This window comes from Triticum urartu, chromosome 5, assembly GCF_003073215.2.
Source record: "Triticum urartu cultivar G1812 chromosome 5, Tu2.1, whole genome shotgun sequence".
NCBI lineage: Eukaryota > Viridiplantae > Streptophyta > Magnoliopsida > Poales > Poaceae > Triticum > Triticum urartu.
In genome coordinates, this window is record NC_053026.1 from 146403284 (window position 1) to 146423056 (window position 19773).

The window sequence follows — 19773 nt, forward strand, 5'->3', positions numbered from 1 at the left end:
TAGTGGTTGTAGGGGGGCGGCTATTTATAGCCTAGGGAGCAGCCCGACATGACAAGACATAAATGCCCTTCAATGATATGACCCGTTCGGGATGCAGATGGAGACGAATATATGTTAGGTCGTGGTGGGCCAGTGTGGGCTGGATCCGACATGGCGGACGCGTCTGGGCCTCCCTATATCCGCACATATATGAGCTGTATATGAGGGGTGTTGGTCGGCCCGAGCGTATAAGGGTGATATGAGGCGAAATTACTAATTAAGGAGTACTCGTTGCAAAGACATTCCACTTTCCTAGGTCGCGACAAGTGGCGCACATGCAGCGCGCCACTTGTCGCAACCTGGGAGTTTTTCCTTTTTTCGTAGATCTGTTTATTCAAAATGTTTTATCTTTTAAACCGTACGTCCAAATCTCGAACCGTTTTCACCATTGGATTCCTCGCGTAAAGATTTTTAAAACTAGATCCCATGTTGATAGGTTTTGACGAACTATTTTTTTCACGAAAAAGACCGGACGAAAAAAATCGAGTGAAAAAGGTGAACCGGGAGCACAATTTTTTTACCTTTCCGAAAGAGACACGCCCATGCCTCTCGTGAAATCATACCCATGCCTCTCGTGGAAGGAAAAACAGAAAACACGTTTTTTTCGTTTCTGAGAGGCACGTTCGTGACTCTTGCGAAAGCACAACCGTGCCTCTTGCGGAAGCAAAACCGTCACTCTCGCGAAAAAAAACAGAAAACGCGTTTTGCTTTTCCCTTTCCGAGAGGCACGGCCGTGACTCTCACGAAAGCACAACCGTGCCTCTCGCGGAAGCAAAACCGTGACTCTCGCGAAAGAAAAAAACAGAAAACACGTTTTTTTTCGTTTCCGAAATGTACGGCCATGACTCTCGCTAAAGCACAACCATGCCTCTCGCGGAAAAAACCGTGACTTTCGGGAAAGGAAAAAACGCATTTTTTCGTGGAAAAGAATTTCTTTTTTGATTTTTTATCGAAAAGCTAAGGAAGACCGAGGGAAAACCAAAACGTGGAAAAAACCCGAAAAAGGACCGTTTAAAAAGCTAAAAACGCGTGTGAAAAAAAAAATCCAGAGGGAGCGTCCAAACCATGACACGCGGCGAATGGCTGAGGGCACGCCAAATGGCGCTGATTGTTGCGAGGCTCCTGAAGAAGCGCTCGTTAACTAGTTGCTCCCGCAATTGGGTTGAGATTTTGTGACCAATCATTGACCGAATCGTCCGCTTAAAAATATAAAAACGTTCGAGGAGTCCGGCTGTAGTTATGAAAACAACCGGGCTTACGGGAGAAGGAACCCGGTTAAAACACAGGAATCCGGCTACAGTTATGGAAACAACCAGGCTTACGGGAGAAGGAACCAGGTCGAAGCCCGAAAATTATCGCTTTTACTTCACCATGCGGTCCGCCGCGATGGTAAAACACCACACTTGCTACTGCTGGATGGGCAAGTGGGCAACACGCGCAGAGGTAAGAAAACACACACACACACCGCCACTTCCAGAGTCAGCAATCCCCACACCCGCACTCCTCGCCCAAAATCAAACGCTTCTCCCCTCCAAAACCCCAACGCCTCGCCGTCGCCGGCCTCGCCTCCGCCGCGGGTTCCGCCAGAAGCGATGCCCCGGAAGCTGCGGGCGCTCCGCAAGAGCCACGCCCTCGCCGGAGCCGCCCCTAATGCCGACCTCGTCCGTATCCTCTCCGCACGGGTATCCACCCCAGCTCAAACCCTCGCTTCGGTGGCGACACAGGTGACCGGGGAAATGCTCCATCCACTGGATGATCGCTTCTCATCCACTTCTCCGCGCGTGCGATACGCCTTCCTGGGATTTACAGCGGGGACGGGACTGATGATCCTTGCCCCGCTTTTGCAGGGTCGCGATGACGCGGAGAAGCGGCGGGTGGTCGGTGTGGTGGTGGGAAAGGGCTGCTTGAAGCGGTCGGTGGGTGGTGCCAGCGGCGGGGGTTCCGGTTCGTCCAAAAAGGTGAGCTTTGTGTTGGAGCCCCAGGTGCGGGTCATGTCACCAGCTGCTGCCAACACAAGGGGGACGCGGAAGGGCGGGGAGACCGTTCCTGTTCCTGGTGATGACGGTGCTGACGTAGGCGGAGGGAGGCCTCGTCGTCAAACCCGTGTCCAACTTGGTGGTGGTTCTGCTCCAGTGGTAGGGGCACATGCTCCGGTTAGGCGGTCTAAGAGGATTGCGATGAATTTGGGTGCTGGAGTTGAGCAGCTTACTGCTCCGGCTAAAGCAATTGCAGCAGCTCCGGCACCTACTGATTTAGCACCTTCTAACATAGTTGGAAGTAATGCTCCCAAGGCTGAGGAAGAAGATGAGGTAGAAGAAACTGTTGGCAAGACGCGGAACAAGAAGAGAAAGTGCATGGATAGTTCTGTGCATATGATTCTCAATGCACAAATTGGAGTTCCTCGTAGATGCACAAGGTCGAGCGGCCGGCTACCAGCAGCCCCTTTGGTATGCTCTCATGTGCTTGAGAAGAGAGGGCGGATGAAGGCAACATATGTTAAGGAACAGACATGTGTTGAGGAGCAACCTGCTGAAGATCAAGACTTAGGTAGAACACTAAATTCTGGATTAATTGCTCTTGAGAGCAAGAGAAGTTGCAGCAAGGTGCAAGAAGATGAACTTGCTGCGCAAAGGGCTGCTAAGGAGGAAACATCAGGTAGGGCCACAAGATCAAGCTCAATAGCAGCTGCTATGATGTCTCCCACTGTCGTTGAGTACAGGAGGACAAGGAACACAGAAGATGCACGCTCTGATGGGGAGATGCCTATAAAGGATGCTCCTGTTCTCGGTGGTTTAAGGAGTAGAGCTGGTCAGGGTAACAATGGTGTGGTGGAGGAAAGTCACTTTGTCAAGAAATTGGGAAATAGGAGGGGACCCAGTAAACCAACTACTTGCATCAACAGGCATCAACAGCTTGTATCTTCTATAGAGGAAGAATATCAAGAACACGGTGTTGCTCCCGGGGGAAAGTCAAGTCAAGCACTAGTTAGTTGGGGTGGGACGCACCAAAGCAGCGTTCGTTGCCCTAGCGCCTTATCTTTTGAAGCTAAACAGAGGCTCGAAAGACGGAGTACGTCCGAAGTCGTGAAGAAAAAGGGGAATCCATGAGAAAGCCCATATTGTTCGTGGCAATGGAACATTCCTTTCCACTTTTTTGAATGGAGATCACTGACGAGCACTCTTGCGCAAATCAAGAGTAAAGGTAGGAGCTATGAAGCTAAGAAAAATTGCTTTCATTGACAACAAGACTCTCTTCCTGATTGGGATTGGTCTGTGCAGGATCTCCTTCCCTATGAGACTCTTGCTTCCCTTTGAAAGAGGCAGACCCCTAGCAGCTATGCGAAATGGAAGTTTCCTTCTTCTTGCTTGTTTGGCCGTCCGAAAGCAGATACAGATATCGGGGAGAAAGCAGCTCTCTGAGCGATGGATACCGATCGATCTCGGTTATTTTCAGCACCACTCGACGAGGGGGGGGGCGGGGAAAGCTACAGGCCCAAAACCTTCGACCCTTCTTTCTATATGGGGGTGCCCGGGGCACCTCATCTTGTCATTTTGTTGCTCATTCCCCTTACACACGAGCAATCCAACCCGTCGGATTTCCTTTTCCTCTTCCCATTCGAACTTCTGCGGGTTTCCCCGTAATAGGAAGATCTGCGCCGAAATGAACATCACTGATCCAATACAAGATCAGACAGATTCAAACACCCGGCAGAAAAAAACCTTCTCTGGACATTGTATTGTAACAAGACTCCCGTCTAACCAATATAGTTCCACTCTTCATGGCAGTCTGCAGGTCCCTTACTGCTGGATCCTCTAAGCAGGGAAAGATCGTAGCTAGTATGAATTGGAAGAACGATCATACCGAACCCAGGATCCTGCAACTATTCTTCCTTCGTTCAAAGGCGAAGCTCTCGTCTTTGGCGACCAGCAAACGGAGGGCTAAAACCTGTAGTTTTGAAGCAAGGGATGAGCGCGAAAGCCGTTGCGCTTCCGTACACGCGCATACGTTTTCTTGCTGGGGCGGACACGGATTTCTCTCTAAAGGCGAAGAAAAAGAAGTGGGCGAACACTCGGCCCAGCGGGCGCCATCGGAAAGTGCTGAATGGATTGCTCCTTGCCCAACGACAAAAAGAAAGAAATTTAGGAGAGGATTGATAGGTTTAAGCATTCAGGGCTGGTCGCCTATACCTCCTAAGGTTCCAGCCTACCTGTCAACCTGCTCTGACATACCCTTCTAGCTCACTTGAAAGGAGAGTTGTTGCTACTCTGAAAATCAGACCCCCCTTTTACCTGTACGTCTTTTACGTACAGTGATTACGGTCATTCTGACCCCCCTCAACCACGAGAATGACAAATGGGATCCGGCCGGCCGGCGCCCACCCGACTAGAGGGACTGAGAAATTAATCGAGTACAAAACTTATTTAGCTGTTTCCTACTCGGTCTACAGCTTGGTTTGAAATGAGGGAGCCGCCCAGAAACTATTTCTACAGATTCCGACAGAGAGTACAAGTGGTGCCATCGGAGGAAGCTGACAACCTCAGAACAAGAATGGAAAAAGGATTGATTGCTCGACTAGGGGAGCCTACACTCTCTAACTACCTATACTACGCCCCCATTGATTGGAAACCCTCGGGGAAAATGATCCCATAAACAAAGGAATTATACAGTACGAAATAGCAAAAAAACAGACTAATTCGATTCTAAAAAATCGATAATAGATATTTTATTCTGCTTAAATTGTCCCGACAAGGAGAGATATTCAATATTTGAATCAGATTGGATTTCGTTTTAAGGCCCCTCCACTGAGGCAATCTAGGCGAAACCATTCCGCTGCCAGAGAATTGTCGTCCACGCACAATGCGGCAAATGATGGCATAGAGGATAATGTGGCGAAGGAAGACGAACATTTGGAGTTACCAAGGAATGGCAGAGCTAAGGTAAGTTAGCTACCAGTGTTAGTGAAATTCCTTCTAATCCTAGCAGTGGCTATAGAAAAAAAATTATAGGTAGTTGAGCCTGTGAAATGATCGAGGCATATATCTGTTATTCCTATTTTGCTTTAACTGGGAATGAAACGGCAAGGCGGGACTGATCCTTGTGTTGTTTTACAGGATTGTGCCGGTGCAGAGGAGCAAGTGGCGGAGGTGATAGTGAGAAAAGGGTGTTTGAAGCATCCAGGGGCTGATGCGAGCAGTGGCAGCTCCAGTGCTGCCAAAAAGGTGAGATTTGTGTTGGTGGAGCAGGCAGAAGCGGAGATGGTTGGATTCAGGAGGCCACGGGTAACATGGTCCCCGGTTGTTGCCAAGACAAGGGGTAGGCAGAAGGCCAGGGTGACTCTTGCTGGTGCCAAATCAAGCGGAGGGGAGCGTCGGCGGACGAGTGTTGATGGTGATTCTGATGGCGAAGGTGCCGATGCTGGAGGTGCAGGTTCAGATGCCCAGTTGAGGTTGTTCAAGAGGAATGTGGGGAATTTCGGTACTGGTGATGGAGTTGAGAAGGTTGCTGGAGCTGCAAGTCGGAATACTACCTCCAAGGCTGATATGGAGGATGGGGATGTAGAAACAGTTGATAGGAAGCGAAAGGCCAGCGAGAATACTGAGGATATAGGGTATGTTTGGTTGATGCCTAACATTCCCATAACTAACCTTAGTCAAATTCTGTCAGCCACAAAAGGTGTGGCAAACAAAATGGCCACCAAAATTGTAGCAAACTTTAGCAAGAAACTGAGTCGATGACATGTGGACCATGGTGTAATGAACTGCGGCATGGCTAAGATACGGTGTGCCAATGTTAGTCTAATTACCAAGCATGCCCATATTTCTTGGTGCTCAAGTTAGAGTTTCTCTCGTAAAATCAAGAGGTTGAGTATTCTCTTGTCGCTGGCCTCTTTCCTGTGGTCTCTGTTGTTAGGAAGAAAGAGAAGGCAGATAAAGGCAGGAATGGGCAGACGGTGTGAAGCAACAAAATGTGTTGAGGAGTAACCTGCTAAAGTTCAAGATTTCTGTAGAATTCGAAGATATGGACTAGGTTTTGGGTGGTCTGAAACCCATTAAGATGTTTATAATCTGTGAACTCTTTTGGTGATGTCAGGGCAAGTGTTGTAGCCTCTCGGACTAAATTTATGAATGCACTGGTGATGTACTAACTAGTGTGATATCTCTCCAAGAGTCATGAGTATTCTCTTGGTGGTTTCAGGTTGATGACTAAATTTTTTAACTGTATTTTCCATATGTGGTGATTTCACATAAGCCACTGTGGAAAATGCATCACCCATTAGTTTTTGTAGTTTATCCCATGCAGTTAAAAAATTGCACTTCTATAGATGATTGCTTATTTAGCATCTCACGTTGACACGGAAATAACATTATAGTATTATGCATAGTTCTTTATGATTCCAGATGTTGTGGCCAACATAATTCTAGCTTGCTTTATTATGGATATATCAAGTGATAAATAGAAGGCCTTTGGAATCTGGTTTTCTAACACTACTTTTGGTACCATTTCAAGTCTTTTTTTGTATTTATGGGATCTATATGCATGGTGACTTTTGGAGCTGTAAACTACATATTTTCTTGATTGACTTTCTGAACGACTGGTTACAGTTTTTCGAGCTTCAAGTCCATTGCTATATGTAATAGGTTAGATTAGTTGCAGGCTTGCAGCAACTCAAGGAAAATATGATGATGGTTTGTAGAGTATATTATAGATGGTGCGTTCACAACATTCATCATCGATGCTTGACAGAGGCAGATCCCATCACTAATCTCAGCAGCAATAGTTGCAACCAAACATGGGCTGAATGCGTACTGACGGCCCGCACCGTACCCCCACCTTGTGGGGGACGAGCTCCGCAGCTCCTACGTCGACGTCTACTCCAACCTTCTCTCCAGCAGCAAGGTGGGACAATCTCTTCCCTATCTCTTTCCCTTTTTTTACATCATCTATTTTTCCTTTATTTTCATCAACGTTGATTAGTTCCATAGTAGATCGTTGTTGGTGTATGCATTCTTCGTGATACATGGTCCATTTTCTACGGCGTATGACTGTGATATCATGTACAGATCGAGTCTATATATTGTCTACTGTTTGCGTAGTTGGAAGAGGGGTTCCATTCAGAAATGCTTGAGCTTTATTGAGCTGTAATGATGCAAGGATGTACTTGTTCTTTCGTGTGACTTAAGACTGGCCTTTTTTTGCTCTGTATGGCCCTGCGTTGTTGCCCTGTTCGCCTGTGCTAATCACGTAGCGCACTGCAATTCCCATTTTCGTAGGAATTCGCAGAAAAATAAAAATTCGGCAATCAGATTGATGTTGTGCATTTGTAAGGAGCATGGATCTTAGTGTCAAAGTTCAGAGAAAGGCTGATTGCTGGTTCATACCACCTATTTGGTGTATCTTGTTGCTTGTTATCTATGGGTGAAATTCACAAACCTTTATGCTTTATTACAGGGGCTCATGAGCATATTTGGTTTGTCGAACAAAAGAAGGATTTGAGGATTTGAGGTACTCAAAGATGTCAAGGGCATTCTCAAGCCATTGAAGTAACTGTTCTTGCCAAGCGCAGTCTAGGATGTTAGTGTTAGTTTACATACATGGTACAATGTTTTATCTTTTTCAAATTAGCCAAATCTCGTGCGCAGTTTATACAGTTTAACAGTTTAACATTAGTCACGACACCATTATGGGATAGCTATGTCTTCCAATTGCTGTTAATATAGTTGTCTTTAATCTTATATTTGAAAAAAGCACCACATTGGTATTGTTCTTTTGAATTATTAATTGAAGTAAACTACTTATTTCAGGTTGACATTTCTTCTCGAACCTCACACTTATGCAAGCACTAACTGGGAAGCCTGATAGAAGTCTCAAGGTTACATTTTTTGTTCAAGATTAATATACTAACCTCTGATTATTTGTGCTTGTTATGCTAAATCACCTGATGACCACGGGTATACGGCAATATCACTTACTGTGGTCATACGTTTCAGAGTTCTATTTGCTTATGGTGGACGAGAAGGTATTTTTTCAGTTTCGTGGTGTTACTTTGTCCATCACGCATCATTAGTGTTTAGTTATGTGACTGCTTCTATAGCAGTATTTCGTGGGATAGAACATTTTGCCAGTAACTGATCTGGTCATGGGATGTACTCTCAAAATGCAAGACGGTATGTACTTCTACACTAGATTGTTCTGGGTTAGAGCAGGCACATTAATATATCTGTTTATTTTCCTTTTTGTGGTCTATTTTACAGCGATGCTCGCTCTGCCAGGTAGCTATGGGTCCAAAGTGTGCATAACTCTTGCTAACCTGGACGTATTGTCTTTTAGAAACAGGTGCCATTTTTCGACTCTTCTTCGTATGGTTTATGATACAATGTATTATTATTGTGTGGCTGAGACGAAAATTTGTGTTTGCTTTATTGAGTGTTGAGCTGTTTTTTTAGAAAAGGGGGACATCCCCGGCCTCTGCATCGGAAAGATGCATACGGCCACCTTTATTAGCAAGCAAAAAGTTCAACAAAAGTCTTAAAGTCTCAAAAAAAGCTGCTCACAAAGAGCTAAGGAACAAAAATAAAAGCCACAACCGGCTGGCAAAAGATAGATAGGAAAACTAATTGCCTATCCCATTACATGACCGCCATCCAAACCGGCTGAAGATATCCCGCGCTACCATCTTTCATCAGATAGATCCAGTAACCAAACACTCACTGGCCTCCATCGGAGTGAGTAATGACCACATACGGATCAAAGCAGTGGCTCGGAATATAACCTGCAAAAAATAAGCAGTTGTTGTTCTGTTAAAGACCAAATCATTTCTGCAATTCCAGATAGCCCATAATAAAGCATATACTCCTATATGAATGTGTCTGTTGTTTGGAGCTCAATCCCATCCAACCACGTCCCAAATAACGTGTTAATATTATGTGGAGGAGTAATATTAAAGCCTATGTTCACTGATTGCCATAGAATCTTTGCCAGAGGACAAACGAGAAAGAGGTGCTTGATTATTTCATCCCTGTCACAAGAGCTACAACGAGAGGATACAGTCCAGTTGCGTTTAATCAAGTTATCCTTAGTTAAAATAACTTGTTTGTGTACAAACCACATGAACACTTTAACTCTCAAGGGAACTTTGACATGCCAAACATGTTTCGACGTAGGAATAGAACTAGAATTAATGGCATCTAAGTACATGGATTTAACCGTAAATTCTCCATTCCTAGTAAGCTTCCAACACAACTGATCCGGACGTTGAGAGAGTTGAACACCCACCAGTCTTCTTACAAGATGGAGCCAAGCTTCCCAATGATTACCGGCTAATGCTCTCCCGAAGCTAATATTTAGAGGCGTGACTGACATACCGACTCAACGGTCGCATCTCTCCGTTGAACAATACTATAGAGAGAATGATACTGGAGCGCAAGGGGCGTATCCCCTAGTCAGGTATCCTCCCATAATCTCGTAGAAGTACTGTTATCGACAACCACCTTGGTCCGATTAAAAAAGAGCGATTTAACTCTCATCAGGCCTTTCCAGAAAGGCGAATCCATCGGCCTCACTGTCACCTGGGATAAGGTTTTGGATTGAAGGTACTTATTACGCAGAATCTGTGCCCATGTGGCATCGGTCTCTCGAGAAAGCTTATACAACCATTTGCTAAGAAGACATTTGTTTTTCACCTCAAGATTTTCGATACCTAGACCCCCTTGGTCCTTCGATCGACAAATAATGTCCCATTTAGCTAATCTATACTTTCTCTTCATTTCATCACTTTGCCAAAAAAAATGGAATCGATAGAAATCGAGTCTTTTTCGAACTCCCACTGGTACCTCGAGAAAAGACAAAAGAAACATAGGCATACTTATGAGCACCAAATTAATAAGAATTAAACGGCCTCCATACGACATCAGTTTGCCCTTCCAGCAGCCCAATTTCTTCTCAAATCGATCCTCAATGCACTTTCATTCGCTATTTGTTAGCTTACTGTAACATCCCAAATTTTCAATTTGGAATGTTATACATAGTCATCCATCCATATCATATTTTATTCGCATTTCGTCTTGCGATCCTCAAGATCCTAAGCAACTCAAGGACCTTCGGAGAGAGTTGGGGATTTCCCGGTTTTCAAATTTGATCTTTATCAAATTTTGAAACGAGGATTTTTGGTTTTAATTATTTTCTCTCCAAAAATATTTCATACTAAAATATATGAGAGGAGATAATATGACTTCTCCAAGATAATTGAAATATTGGAGGAAAAATATTAAAATCAAATATTTGTTTTATTTGGATTTTATTGCAATTTTGTTTGCATTAGAAAAATTGCATGTTTTTCAAAATTGCATTTTAGGGCCAAGAAAATGTTCATCTCGTTCTAAATATTTTATTTAGATGGTGAAATTTTATTTTGGCATTTTTAGATTTTTATTTATTTTTCTAGGATTTTATTTCAGTCGGCGAAATTATTTAAAAAAAGGGGTTCCTGCGCCCGACTGGACCTAAGGCCCAGCCGAGCCAGGCCGCCGCCGCCGCCGCCTTCCCCGCGCGCACCGCTGCTGCCGACTCGGACTAGGAGTCCGAGCCGGACTCCTCTCCGCTGCCGCGCCTTGCCCCCTCCTCCAAGCCGCCCCAACACCCAACTGCAGCACCGCCGCCCGCGCCGCGCCTAGCCCGCCGACCGCGCCGCCTAGTCGCCGCCGAGCGCCGCCGCCCCGCAAGCCGCCGCCCCGCCGCTGCCTCGCCTCGCCGGACCTCTCGCCGGAGGTAGCCGCCGTGCCCCGTCGCCGGTTTTTTTATAAAGACCGTTCGGTTTTTTTAGAAACCCTAAATCCGTTTTTTGGATTCGCCGGTTTTTCTCGGTTCTTCTAGTTAGCGGACGTTCGTCCGGACGTTCGTTTTAACGAACGGTTCTTCGCCCGTTAGATACAGCTAACGAACGCTCGTTCGTTAGTCTGTTCGTCAGTTTTCTTTTATCGGATTTATTCCGCGATTTTTTCTCTGATCGCGATTTCTGATCCTATCTTAGTTTCTGTTTATCTTTTCGCTCGTTAGTCGGAATCAGACGATTCAAGCGCCTAGAGTTTCGTCTCGAAACCCTTTTTCCGTTTAACCAACTCAAACAAGTTTTCTCTACTGTAAAATTTGACCTAGTTTCAGATTAGTAAACGAAGCTTCTTTCTTTCGCCGTTTGAGTTTTGTTGCTCCGTTTGTTTTGATTCTTTTTGCGAACCGGAGTTCTTAATTTGAACTTTCTGGTCAACCTCTTTTATTTGAGTTTTGCTTGCATCGTTGCTTGTTACTTATGTATGCTATTGTTTGCTTGCGATAGAACACCCAGAGTGCGAAGCGTGCTACTACGAGTCCCTAGGTTTCGCAGATCGTCAGCAAGGCAAGTAACACTTTGATCATACCCTTTTATCACCCAGTTTTTATGCATTTAGTTCCAATCCTCAAACATTGCATGATTAGGATGTCATTAACTTGTGGGTTGAGAAGTAGTTGATGAGGTAGAACCTATTGCCCTGTTACATTCAAACCCTTGGGAGTTACTCTATGCGTTGCTTATATACTATGCTATGCTATGCTCATAGACGTGGTTTGGGTTTGAGTGAAATACATGACAGATGTGAGCTTGTTAATTAATGGTTGAACTTAAGGTGGCAACTTAATCAAACAACTGGATGGATTGAGGCACCTGGAGTACCCAGTGTTGTCTGTATTTTTGGAAATCCCGGAGTACCCGTGTGATCTTTCTATGGACCGCCACCCAGGCTCAAAGGGAACTGTGATGATTCATGCTAGAAACTTCTGTGTGCAGCCACAAGCTATTATGGGCTCTAGCATAGTTGAGTAAGTTACGTGAAGCTCTTGAAGAGGCATATCAGCAGGTAGTGGGATGTAGGTTTGGTATGGTCTTTCCGGAGTAGAGAGTTAATGTTTCTGAAAGACTGTGTCTCGGTCATCCGTTTCTCAAACACCCTGTAGTGCGAGAAATGCAACGGAGGAGATCGAGTCTTGTGGGGAAAAGTGCGCAAACCTCTGCAGAGTGTACAATCTAATCATGGTTAGCCGTGTCCCCGGTTATGGACAATTCTTGAGTATCTAGTACTTGGGTTATCAAAAGTATCTCATCATGTTCAACTAATATTGTTGGGTTGTTAATCACTTTAATTGGGATTGAGTTGGAGGAACCTTCTCAATGATGTTTCAACTACCATGATAGTTAAATTAAAATCTATCCTTTGTTGTAGGAAAAAATTGGCTTTTCGCAAAACTGTAACCATAGAGCTTTCCACCAGCCAAATATGCATGTAGTGATAGCATTATTCTGTTCTTGCTCTACTGTGTTACTTTGCAAGCATATTCCATGTGCTGACCCGTTTTCGGGCTGCAACGTATTATGTTGCAGACTTTTCAGAAGAGGAGTAAGGTTCGTTAGGTCGTTGCCATGCAGCTCAACTATGCCGTTGGAGTTGATGGACTCACTTTATCTTCCAAGCCTTCCGCTGTTATCATATTAGATGGTCTTAAGCCATATTATTGTAATAAGTTCTCTCTTGAGACGTTCGATGTAATAAGTGTGTGATTGCTACTCTGTTATAAATCCTTCGAGTACCGTGTGTGTCAGCATTACCGATCCAGGGATGACACTGAAGCACAAAGACTTGACCATCTGAGGTCGGGTCGCTACAAGATGGTATCAGAGCACACGCTGAGTGTAGGACACGACCACTAAGATAAACCCTAGGTCACACTTCTCCTCTCATTTCTGACTCCTCTCCATTTTCTACTCTTTAGGATGACGGAGATGAAGAACAAGTTTGCACAACCGGATGAAGACACACCTTTTGGACGCCACTTGAAGGAAGTTACTAGGTACTTGAATATTGGAATACCAAGCTTCACCGGGACGTACAACGCCACTTTACCTGAAGAGGAGCGCTGGAGCATTCAAGTACAAGTTCCAGGAAGGATGTTCTCGCCAACTTCTAAACCCATAGAGTTTTCTTTCGAAGCACCCACCTAGAGTCTAGGCAAGACAATGGCAGCCCACATTACCATTGGACGCATTGGAGAAGTTTACAATAGGGAGCTTAAGGACACTATTTACCAAATATGTGGGCGCCGAGACGAGCAATGGGAAGTAATCAGCACCAGGAAGGATAGATCCATTGCAGCTTTCATCCAGGAGTTAAACCAGCACATCCGACGTCAGGAAAACCAGATGTGCGCGGACATGATGGACTTAAAGAAGGCGAAGACTAGAATCCTCGAGCTGGAGGAAGAACTCAAGTTTGTACGCGATGGATATGAGGAGGAAATCAAGACACTACTGGAGAAGAATGACGACCTAGTCAAGAAGATCGGAGTATTCATGAGAGGACCCGCACCAATAGAAGAAGAAGAAGAACCCAAGGAGATACGCCCCGGGGACTACATCATCATCGACGACACCGATTCCGATACTAGTGATGATGACTATGAAGACGAAGCAGGAGCAGACATCATGGAGTCTTCCACCGATCAAAATTTCTAGATGACTACCATATATCACTAGTATTTCCCCATGTATTTAGTAGTAGTTGAGCACTTGTGCGATAGTTCTAGATCGTTTGTATGCCCTTGCTTGATTGATTGAGTAAAATGATTATGTTTGTCTCATGTGCATATGGGTAGTGTTTTCTCATTAGACCCCTTCTCTATTCTAATCTCTTCCATCTAAACCCTCAGATGCCTCCGAGACGTGACACCGGTTTTGCCTTCCCACCGGAGCTCACCCAATTGATCCAATAGTAGAATATGTTGATGCAATTGCTAGTTCAGAATCAGGGCAACAACAATAATAACAACAACAACCCGCCGCCCGTGGACAACCTAGCCCGTTTTCTAAGGTTACAGCCACCAGTGTTTTCCAGTAGCACCGAGCCCATAGTTGCGGATGATTGGCTACGCCGTATTGGAAGGGAGTTGACCACCGTAGGTTGCACAGATGCTGAGAGAGTGCGCTTTGCCGCACATCAATTGGATGGACCAGCAGCCTCATGGTGGGAGAATTACACATCCACTTTTCCTATAGCCAATGTCACTTGGGACCAGTTTCAGCAAGCTTTCCGCACAGCCTATGTCTCCACAGGAGCTATGCAAATGAATAAATGGGAGTTCTGCAACCTACGCCAGGGGAACCGTACTGTGGCTCAGTACATGGATGAGTTTAGCAAGTTATCTCGCTACGCCCCTGATGATGTGGCCACAGATGCCACGAAGCAGGAGAAGTTTATGGAAGGGCTGAATGATGAGATGAGTATGCAGTTGATGGTAGCAACTTTCAACAACTACCAGGAGTTGGTAGATAAGGCTCTTATGATTGAAGGGAAGCAGCAGCAGATTGAGAGCCGCAAGAGGAAGTATGGATAAGGAAAGTATACCTCAGGAGCTCAGCAAAAACCTCGCCTAACCCCGAACTCGGGAGGACTTGTTCATAACCATGGAGGTCACAACCACACTGGAGGAGGATCGCATAACCACAATGGATCTAAGAATGGGAATGGGAACGGAACCAACAATAATCATAACCGCCCCAACCCAGCCACACCCGCCAAAAGGGACTTAAGTCATGTTACTTGTTTCAAGTGCGGGAAGACTGGACACTACGCCACGGAGTGCCCTGAAGGAAAGAATGGAAATGGAAATGGGAGCGCTGGGAAGAAGCCAAATCCATTCAACAAAGGACAAGTGAACCACGTTAACGTGGAGGAGGTTGAAGAGCAGCCGGACGCGGTAATAGGTACGTTTTTGGTTAAGTCATTTACCGCTCTTATTCTTTTCGATACTCGTGCATCACATTCATACATATCAAGGGGATTCGTGGATAAGTTTAAATTACCAACCCAAACCCTTAGGACCCCTCTTTTAGTGAATTCACCCGGAGCAGAGTATATGGCTAGTCGATGGTGTGACCAGATACCCTTAACCATTGGTACACATGTTTTTCCGTCCGACCTAATTATCTTGGAGTCACAAGGATTGGATGTGATATTGGGTATGGACTGGATGTCAAAATTTGGAGGAAGCATTGACTGTGCTAGTAAGTCGATTTATCTCACCACCCCGGAAGGGAAAAGGATTAAGTATGTATCTAGGCATGTGCCTATGAGGAGTCAAGTAAATGCCCTTACGGGAGTTGTTCAGGAGGAAGTGCCTGTAGTGAAGGATTACCCGGATGTTTTTCTAGAGGAGTTACCAGGCATGCCACCGGATAGAGACATTGAGTTTTTGATAGAGCTGTTGCCAGGTACAGGACCAATATCCAAGAGACCCTATCGGATGCCCGCAAATGATCTGGAAGAAATTAAGAAACAAATCAAGGAGTTATTGAAGAAAGGATACATCCGAAGAAGTTCATCACCTTGGGGAGCCCCAGTACTTTTGGTTGAGAAGAAGGATAAATCCCTGAGGATGGTTGTTGATTATCGAGCATTAAATAAAGTGATGATTAAGAACAAGTACCCACTACCGATGATCAACGATCTGTTTGATCAGTTGCAAGGAGCTAAAGTGTTTTCGAAGATCGATTTGCGATCGGGGTATCATCAGTTGAAGATACGAGAGAAGGATATACCGAAGACAACGTTCACAACACGATATGGATTATACGAGTACACGGTCATGTCATTTGGACTGACTAACGCCCCTGCCTATTTCATGAGCATGATGAACAAGGTGTTCATGGAGTATTTGGACAAGTTTGTTGTGGTGTTTATTGATGATATCATGTATACTCGAAGAACGAGGAGGAGCACAAGGAGCATTTACGCTTAGTTCTCGAGAAACTCAGGGAACACCAGTTGTATGCTAAGTTTAGCAAATGCGAATTTTGGTTGAAGGAAGTTGGGTTCCTTGGACATGTTATATCCGGAGAAGGTATAGCAGTAGACCCCAGCAAAATTCAGTCAGTCATTGAATGGTTGGCACCCACTTCAGTTAGCGAGATCCGCAGTTTTCTTGGACTCGCAGGATACTACCAGAGGTTCATCGAGAATTTCTCCAAGATTGCAAAGCCAATGACTGAACTGTTGAAGAAGGATACTAAGTTTAAATGGACAGAAGATTGTGAGGCAAGTTTCCAGGAATTGAAGAAACGTTTGACTACAGCGCCAGTACTAACACTGCCAGATATACATAAGGAGTTCCAAGTGTACTGCGATGCCTCACGCTTAGGACTTGGATGTGTGCTTATGCAGGACGGTAGAGTTGTTTCGTATGCCTCACGACAACTAAAACCTCATGAGTTAAACTATGCCACGCATGATTTGGAGTTAGCAGCCGTAGTGCATGCGTTGAAGACCTGGAGGCATTACCTTATTGGAAACCGTTGTGATGTGTACACGGACCATAAGAGTTTGAAGTACATTTTCACCTAGAAGGAGCTGAACCTTCGACAGAGGAGATGGTTGGAACTTATAAAGGATTATGACATGAAGCTACACTATCATCCAGGAAAGTCCAATGTCATAGCAGGCGCTTTGAGCCGGAAGAGTTTTGCTAATATCCTGGAAAGCAAGGGACTGCCGAAGGAATTAGAAGAGGACATCATGGAGCTTCGATTGGAGATTGTTCCTAGAGGATTTATTGCAACAATGGAGGTCCAGTCAACATTGCTGGATAAAATTCAGGAAGCTCAGAAGGATGACAAAGAGATTGCCGAGATAAAGGAGAAGATGGGTAAAGGAAAGGCCAAAGGTTTTCGTGAGGATGAGCACGATACCCTATGGTTTGAGGATCGAGTTTATGTGCCCAATAACCAGGAGATCATGAAGTTAATACTTCAAGAGGCCCATGACTCACCATGCTCGATACACCCCGGAAACACCAAGATGTATTTGGATTTGAAGGAACATTTCTGGTGGACCGGTATGAAGAAGGATATTGCCGAGTATGTAGCCGTATGTGATGTATGTCAGCGCGTGAAGGCAGAGCATCAGAAGCCAGCAGGACTGTTACAGCCTATGCCGATACCCGAATGGAAGTGGGATAAACTGGGCATGGACTTTATCACCGGATTGCCCAGGACCAAAGTAGGATATGATTCCATATGGGTAGTAGTTGATCGCTTGACCAAAGTAGCTCACTTCATCCTAGTGAAAACCACCTATACAAGTGCAAAGTTGGCCAAGATATATATGTCCAGGATAGTATGTCTGCATGGAGTTCCGAGGACCATCGTATCAGATCGAGGAACACAGTTTACCTTAAAGTTTTGGCACCAGTTGCACCAGACCTTGGGAACGAGATTGGAGTTTAGTACAACATTTCACCCGCAGACGGATGGACAAACAGAGAGAGTCAACCAAATTTTGGAGGACATGTTGAGAGCCTGTGCGCTAGATTATGGATCTAGTTGGGATGACAATTTGCCGTACGCAGAGTTTTCATACAACAATAGCTATCAAGCCAGTTTGAAGATGGCACCGTTTGAAGCCCTGTATGGACGAAGGTGCAGAACACCGTTGATGTGGGACGAGGTAGGAGACCGACAGTTGTTTGGACCAGACTTGATCAAGGAGTCTGAGGAGAAGGTTAAATTGATTCGCGACAGACTGAAGATTGCTCAGTCCAGGCAGAGGAGTTATGCTGACTCAAAACGCAAGGAGGTAACCTATGAAATTGGGGACCGAGCATATCTGCGAGTATCACCCTTGCGAGGAGTGAAACGTTTTGGAGTTAAGGGAAAGTTAGCCCCGAGATTTGTTGGACCGTATCGTATTTTGGAACGGATGGGAGAAGTTTCCTACAAGTTGGAGTTACCCGAGGGATTGTCAGGAGTTCATGACGTGTTTCATGTTTCACAGTTGAAGAAGTGTCATGCTGAGATGGCAGATATACCGCTAAGAGATACAGTACCCCTGGAGGCGATTCAGTTGGACAGTGATTTGACCTACGAGGAAAAACCAGTTAAGATTCTTGAGTTTGCCAGCAGAGTCACCCGCAGTAAGGTTATCAAGCTTTGTAAAGTTCAGTGGAGCCACCATACCGAGGATGAAGCCACATGGGAACGAGAGGATGATCTTGGCAAGGACAACCCACACCTATTTTCTAGCCAACCCGAATCTCGAGGGCGAGATTCATCTTAAGGGGGGTAGGTTTGTAACATCCCAAATTTTCAATTTGGAATATTATACATAGCCATCCATGCATATCATATTTTATTCGCATTTCGTCTCGCGGTCCTCAAGATCCTAAGCAACTCAAGGACCTTCGAAGAGAGTTGGGGATTTCCCGGTTTTCAAATTTGATCTTTATCAAATTTTGAAACGAGGATTTTTGGTTTTAATTATTTTCTCTCCAAAAATATTTCATACTAAAATATACGAGAGGAGATAATATGACTTCTCCAAGATAATTGAAATATTGCAGGAAAAATATTAAAATCAAATATTTGTTTTATTTGGATTTTATTGCAATTTTGTTTGCATTAGAAAAATTGCACGTTTTTCAAAATTGCATCTTAGGGCCAAGAAAATGTTCATCTCGTTCTAAATATTTTATTTACACGGTGAAAATTTATTTTGGCATTTTTAGATTTTTATTTATTTTTCTAGGATTTTATTTCGGTCGGCGAAATTATTTTTATTTTTTAAAAAGGTTCCCACGCCTGACTGGACCTAAGGCCTAGCCGAGCCAGGCCGCCGCCGCCGCCTTCCCCACGTGCGCCGCCGCCGCCGACTTGGACTAGGAGTCCGAGCCGGACTCCTCTCCGCCGCCGCGCCTTGCCCCCTCCTCCAAGCCGCCCCGCCCCGCCCTTTATATACCGCCGCCTCGCCGCCCCAACACCCCACCGCAGCACCGCCGCTCGCGCCTAGCCTAGCCCGCCGCCCGGGCCGCCTAGCCGCCTGTCGCCGCCACCGCCGCCGAGCGCCGCCGCCCCACAAGCCGCCGCCCCGCCGCTGCCTCGCCTCGCCGGACCTCTCGCCGGAGGTAGCCGCCGCGCCCCGCCGTCGGTTTTTTTATAAAGACCGTTCGGTTTTTTTTAGAAACCCTAGATCCATTTTTTTCGGATTTGCCAGTTTTTCTCGGTTCTTCTAGTTAGCGGACGCTCGTTCATTAGTCTGTTCGTCAGTTTTCTTTTATCGGATTTATTCCGTGATTTTTTCTCTGATCGCGATTTCCGATCCGATCTTAGTTTCTGTTTATCTTTTCGCTCGTTAGTAGGAATCCGACGATTCAAGCGCCTAGAGTTTCGTCTCGAAACCCTCTTTCCGTTTAACCAACTCAAACAAGTTTTCTCTACTGTAAAATTTGACCTAGTTTCAGATTAGTAAACGAAGCTTCTTTCTTGGCGCCGGCCCCCACAAGTCCGCGCCGCGCCGCTGCACTGCCTCGCGGACTGGCTCCTCGCGGAGGTAAGCCGCGCGCCCGGTCGGTTTTTTTATAAAGACGTTCGGTTTTTTTAGAACCTAGATCATTTTTTCGGATTTTGCATTTTTATGAACGGTTTCTTTCTAGTAGCGGAGCTCGTTCATGTAGTCTGTTCGTCAGTTTTCTTTTATCGGATTTATTCCGTGATTTTTCTGATCCGATTTCTGATCCGATCTTAGTTTCTGTTTATCTTTTCGCTCGTTAGTCGGAATCAGGCGATTCAAGCGCCTAGAGTTTCGTCTCGAAACCCTCTTTCCGTTTAACCAACTCAAACAAGTTTTTCTACTGTAAAATTTGACCTAGTTTCAGATTAGTAAA

The 19773-nt window shown here is 45.3% G+C and overlaps 1 protein-coding gene across 3 annotated transcripts; it reads left to right on the forward strand.

The window, feature by feature from the left end:
- The first annotated feature begins 1466 nt into the window (after window positions 1–1466).
- On the forward strand, window positions 1467–8368 carry LOC125508233. Of its 3 annotated transcripts, XM_048672860.1 has the most exons (4): window positions 1467–1763; window positions 1887–1997; window positions 5151–6936; window positions 7489–8368. In XM_048672860.1, the coding sequence occupies exons 1-3, from the start codon at window positions 1632–1634 to the stop codon at window positions 5772–5774; spliced, it is 867 nt and encodes a 288-aa protein (XP_048528817.1). In that variant the 5' UTR covers window positions 1467–1631; the 3' UTR covers window positions 5775–6936; window positions 7489–8368. The 3 variants fall into 3 exon arrangements, with proteins under 3 accessions (XP_048528817.1, XP_048528816.1, XP_048528815.1); XM_048672859.1 differs by lacking the exons at window positions 5151–6936; window positions 7489–8368 and adding an exon at window positions 3318–4123 and having other exon boundaries at window positions 1887–3240; XM_048672858.1 differs by lacking the exons at window positions 5151–6936; window positions 7489–8368 and having other exon boundaries at window positions 1887–4123.
- The last annotated feature ends 11405 nt before the right edge of the window (window positions 8369–19773 follow it).